General features: G+C 53.0%; 1 protein-coding gene across 1 annotated transcript; it reads right to left on the bottom strand.

The window, feature by feature from the left end:
* Positions 1 to 1,046: 1,046 nt before the first annotated feature.
* Cstb (cystatin B) lies at positions 1,047 to 4,660 on the bottom strand. Its single transcript, XM_004631800.2, has 3 exons — positions 4,453 to 4,660; positions 1,631 to 1,732; positions 1,047 to 1,406 (listed from the first exon to the last, which is right to left on the bottom strand). Exons 1-3 carry the CDS (start codon positions 4,516 to 4,518, stop codon positions 1,278 to 1,280), a joined length of 297 nt encoding a protein of 98 aa, XP_004631857.1. The 5' UTR covers positions 4,519 to 4,660; the 3' UTR covers positions 1,047 to 1,277.
* Positions 4,661 to 5,058: the final 398 nt, after the last annotated feature.

Genomic DNA, 5,058 nt, shown 5'->3' with positions numbered 1-5,058 from the left:
GGCACTAACAGCAGCTTCCGCCCTGTCCTAAGCACACTGTCCTGTGTGCTGTGGCTTCTGCCTCCAAAAGCTGCAGGGCCTCCAACCCAAGTCCAGCTGCTGTGCTCTGGCTCCTGCTGGGGACAGGCTTTCACCCTTCCTAAACCTTACAGGGTACCTTCTCCCGCCTTCACTGGACTTGGTCAGGGGAACAGACCAGATTTTCCTGTTGGTCAGTGATTTTATTTATTTATTTAGTGCTGGGGCTCAAAAGCAAGGCTGCCTATGTGCTAGTGAGTGCTGTACCGCTGACTGCACCCAGTCCCTAGTCCTTCCTCAAGTTCAGTAACAAATGATGACCACTGCACCACTCTGAGGTCCCTGCTCCACTCTCTCCTCTGCACCCCACAGGCCTCACTACGGCTATCTCAGAGAAGCAGAGAAATATCACCTGTTTGCACCCTTGTAACACAAGACACAACTCACCCAGTGGCCAACTATTCCCCTCATATAACAAGTGGCCTCTGTTGAAATCTAGGTGGAGGAGTTAGGGTGGACACACACATCCCAAGATGCCTCTCATGGCTGGGCATGGTGATGCATGCCTGTAATCCCAGCACTCAGGAGGCTGAGGCAGGAGGATCCCTGAGTTTGAGGCCAGCCTGAACTACATAGTGAAACCCTGTCTCAAAAAGGAATATATTTATATATTTATATTTCTTCCCCCTTTAGGAGTGTGGAACCACCACATACACCCCCACACATCTCTCTACCAAGCTCGGAGTGTGTAAGTATAGCCAAATAGATGGTGACCTCACATCCTGGCACTGATTTCCTGGGAATCTTTACTGTACAGTGAGGCTGAGGCTCAGGAACAGTTCCCAAGGCCAGGCGAGAGCTGGGACTGGGATGCAGGCCAAAGCCCACTGGGGTTCTATCCCCACCCTGCCGTGACTTGGGTCAGACACAGCTCTGTCATACAGGCAGGCACAGAGCTTTGTCAACACCAGGTATGCTTTCCCTGAGACATCTGATTTCAGAGGAAGAAAAAGTCCAAGACAAGGAGCCATCAGTAAAGACTTTAAAAATAGATATTTAAAGGTAGATCATGTACAGGCCTCTTGGGAACAATATCATTCACTGGGAGGGGAAAACTACACAGACATTTTGGAGCCACAGTGTAAGAAGCTGCTCCTCATGGCTGGGTGGCCCAGCAGGATGATTTACATCATGGTCCCGAACATGGGCTTGCAGGAGATACATGGTGGCAGTCGCACGGAGCTGCGCAGGACAAGGGGCTAGAAGTAGGCCAGCTCGTCATGCCTGGACTTGTTGGTCTGGTAGGCGGCCAGCATCAAGGGCTTGTTCTCATGTGGGAGGCTCTTGAACACCCGCAAATGCAAGAAGTTCTCGTCCCCAGTGTCTACCTGGAGAGATAGGATGTTGAGCAGAGGGCCACCCCACCCCCAGCTCCTTGGACATTCATGCAGGTCACCAGCATTGGGCTGAGGACAGCTCTCCACTCCTCCTTTTGGACAGGGACCCTGACGCTGCAACTCAGAACCTTGCCCTATCCTCCTCTGGAAGGGGCTGGGTACACTCACCCATGCACACACTCGGTCCTCCAAGACCACCCTGGGGCCACACCTACCTTGATGAAGTAGTTGATCCCAGCCACCGGCTGGCTCCTGAAGGATACAGCCTTGAAAACTGAGTACTTCTGGTTTTCCTTCTCTTCAAGCTGGGCCCTCACCTGAGGGAGGCGGAGAAGGGGAAGGGCTAAGCAGGTCTACAAGTGACATCCAGTGCCACCTGTGACACTATCACACTTCACAACAGAGGGGCGGGGTGAGCTGAACTGTCAGTTCCACCAACAAAAAGGAAGAAACCAGGTCCTTCCTAGCTATAAACTTCTGACATTTGCTCAGAAATGTCCTTAGCCCTTTTGTGGGGTATAGGACATTTCAGTATTTTGACAACTGCATTATCATACAATGTACAAATTTATACCCATTGTTTTGTCACTTTATATGCAAACATTTCAATGGATGGACTATGTGTCTTTTGTGTGTGTGCATGCAGGGTCTCACTATACATCGCCAGCTCAGCGTGCACTTAGCCTGAGCAAGCACTTAGTCCGCTGAGCTATCTCGCCAGCCCTTATTTTTTTTTTTTTAATGTGTCATTTTTAACCAACCTTTTATTTATTATTTGTTAGTGCCAGGGACGGAATCCAGGGCCTCACGCATGCTAAGCACAGGTTCTACCAGCACTGCACTATACTCCAGCCCTAACTCATTTTTTAAAACCAAATCTTTTCCATTAACTGAGACCTCAGATCTAATTTAAGCGTCACCTTCCACATCTTAGATACACCTGTGTCTTTTTCACTATTCTGTCTTCTTCACTATTCTGCCAGTCACCTGGGGCTCTCCTGGCTTTGGTCATGCCAAACTATGCAGTTGAGGATACGGTGCAGGGAAAGCCTGCCCCCATGTCTGATGCAGATCCCAATTTGAACCAAAACAACAAACAGCATCTCACTCAATTTTGTTTTCTTAGGGTCTTTGACTTTCAATTGCTGGTTATTTTTATCATGGAGGAAACAGTAAGTCTGTCTGTTCTTATAACAATCTTTTAGTGAATGCAGTTCAGAAGTGCTGTGGCTGCTATCAGAGTGCATGGCCAGAGTGCTGACCATGGCTGGGGTGCTCACAGAGGATCGAGTTTCTGGTCAGCAGACACCAGTAGGAGGCAGCAAGCAGCCCTGCTAGAAATAAAGGAGTCAAGCAGCTGCAGGTAGTGAGTCACCCAAGGCAGGGTGACTCTGCCACCCAAGGGTAGCTCCTGTGGGGAGGGCTGGAGCCTGGGAGGGAGCGGGGAAGCCATCCAAATACAACATGCTCCCGTGGCCCACCTCAGTTCAGGTGCAGTGCTGTGCCTCCAGGGACAGCATGCTGTGTGTGAGCAACACTCAGAAACCTGCCTGGGCTGCAAGGGGAGGATGGCTCTCAGGATCACAGGCAGGAATCTGTAGGCACAGTGGACTATTCCATGGGGGGTAGACCTCCAGGTCCTGGCTGACACTGTGGGCACCAGCCCTCCGGGGACCAGATGGGGTGGAAGGCCTGCAAGGCACAGGGACCCCCCAGACTGAGGATCCCCAGGTGCAGGTCCAAAGACAAGACTTGCCATCCTTCTGACCCAGGATCAGGTTCTGATCTCATTTCTCCTCATCTGCAAGTGGGAGAAGGAACAGCACCCAGAGCATATTGATAACTGGTGATGCACACCTGCAACCCCTGCATCCTGAGAGGCTGAGGCAGAAGCACTGCAAATTTGAGCCCAACCTGTGAAACATGTTGTCATAACAAGACTTAAAGTCCCCCCCCCCAAAAAAAAAAGACCCGAAGGTATAACTCAGTACAAAGGTCCTGGGTTCAATCCCCAGTACCTGCCCCATGGTTTCCAACAGGAACAAGACTACTGCTCACTGTTATAACCTGCCCAAAGCGCCGCCATCCTGTTCTGTATGCGCCCTCTTAGTGAACCATGTCAGCTGCTGTAAAATGTGACCTCCTGTTTCCCAAGCCCTCACCCCATCCTTGAGTTCCAATGTATGCTTGTCTCACAGAACACCTGTTTCCTCAAGCCCCCATCCCACCCTTGAGTTCCAATGTGACTGTTTCCCAAGCCTCCCCAGACCTATAACCATACTTAGTCTCAACAGATGCCATGACTTTTTTAACTTCCCGAGTTGTTCCCCCACCTGCTTTGCGATTTTAAGCTTTATAAACCCCACGATCCCCTCCTTCAGTGCGCACTTGGGCACCTTGTGCCGGGTGTTGCCGCTGGATACCAGCTAAAATAAAGTGCTTTTTAAACTTTTAAGCCTGCCTCACTTTTGAGTTACAACACTCACCTGACCCCCCTGTGAGCAATTCTGCTGAGGAAGGGTACGGACGACCTCGATAGGGGTATGGGCGTGTCTCATAGCAGCCCAGCAGGGCTCTGAGGCAACTGCCCTGCTCCCGTGGCTCTGAGTCACCAGCTGACTGCTCTCGCACGACCTACACCACCAGCGTTGGTGGCCGCGGCTGACCACAGCGGGGTGTGGGAGGCAGGGCGGGCAGGGAAGTCAGGAAGGGGGCCTGCCTGATCCTTTCCTCACCTTAAGCTCTGACCCTGCGGAGAAGGATCCCGACTTGGTTTTCGCGTCCCTGCACCTGGCTGGAGCCCTCCCAAGGTCCTGACGACGCTAGCTGCAGGGAAATCCAGGCACCAGGAGAGGGAGTTCTATTTTTATTTTTCATTTTGGAGACAATTTCAAACTCAGAGTTTGAAGTAGCGCTGAGTTACAGTGACAGAGGGTCACCTGCGCCCCCACCACGGGGTTCCCGCGTCACCGGGCCGTGGAGGGGCTCGCCCCAGGCCCGCGCCTCGCACCCTGATTCCTGGGGCCCAGCGTCTCACCGCATCCGCGAGCTCCTGCGTCTCAGCCGTGGCGGGCTGCGTGGCGGAAGGCGCCCCACACATCATCCTGGCGGGGAACTTAGGGAGTCTCCAGATTCACTGCAGTGCTGAGTGGCCTACTCTTATGCTCGTTGGCCTCGTGATACGGGCGGGGCCGCAGGGGCGGGGCCACGGCTCGGGGGCGGGGCCTGCCCGGAAGTTAGTTCGGTGCTTGCCTGGCTCTGTACTCAGGGACGCATGCGCGGGCTTGGACACGCACACACGAGGATGCGCGCGCACCGGTGGGGCTCGCCGCTGGAGAAGTCTGGGGCAACGTTAGGGTTGGAGTCCTCCTTCTCACTGGGGAGTCACGTGAGCTCCACCCAGTGGTGGATGACACTACAGCAAGAGCAAATGAGGAGAGTGGTGGCAACAGTGGCAATGCAGAGCAAGTCTGTCTCCCTTATGTTGCATTCAGGCTGTTTGCCCCAGGCTGGGTGTAGCACTCACACCCATAATCCTAGTGGATCATGAGTTAATCACAAACTCTGGAAGTCTGCCCTGTGACTTACGTGAGGCTTTGGGGGGACAACTAGACACAATCTGTAACAAGCTCCTTGGTAGAGA

This window comes from Octodon degus, unplaced genomic scaffold, assembly GCF_000260255.1.
Source record: "Octodon degus isolate 3935 unplaced genomic scaffold, OctDeg1.0 scaffold00045, whole genome shotgun sequence".
Classification (NCBI taxonomy): Eukaryota; Metazoa; Chordata; class Mammalia; order Rodentia; family Octodontidae; genus Octodon; species Octodon degus.
This window is presented reverse-complemented; position numbering and strand designations above follow the sequence as displayed.

Excerpts from the sequence above, each read along its gene's own strand:
- Cstb (XM_004631800.2), bottom strand. The coding sequence starts at position 4,518 with ATGATGTGTGGGGCGCCTTCCGCCACGCAGCCCGCCACGGCTGAGACG. Across the intron at positions 1,733-4,452 it reads CGCAGGAGCTCGCGGATGCG|GTGAGGGCCCAGCTTGAAGA; the intron begins GTGAGACGCTGG and ends CGCCTCCCTCAG. Across the intron at positions 1,407-1,630 it reads GGATCAACTACTTCATCAAG|GTAGACACTGGGGACGAGAA; the intron begins GTAGGTGTGGCC and ends CTATCTCTCCAG.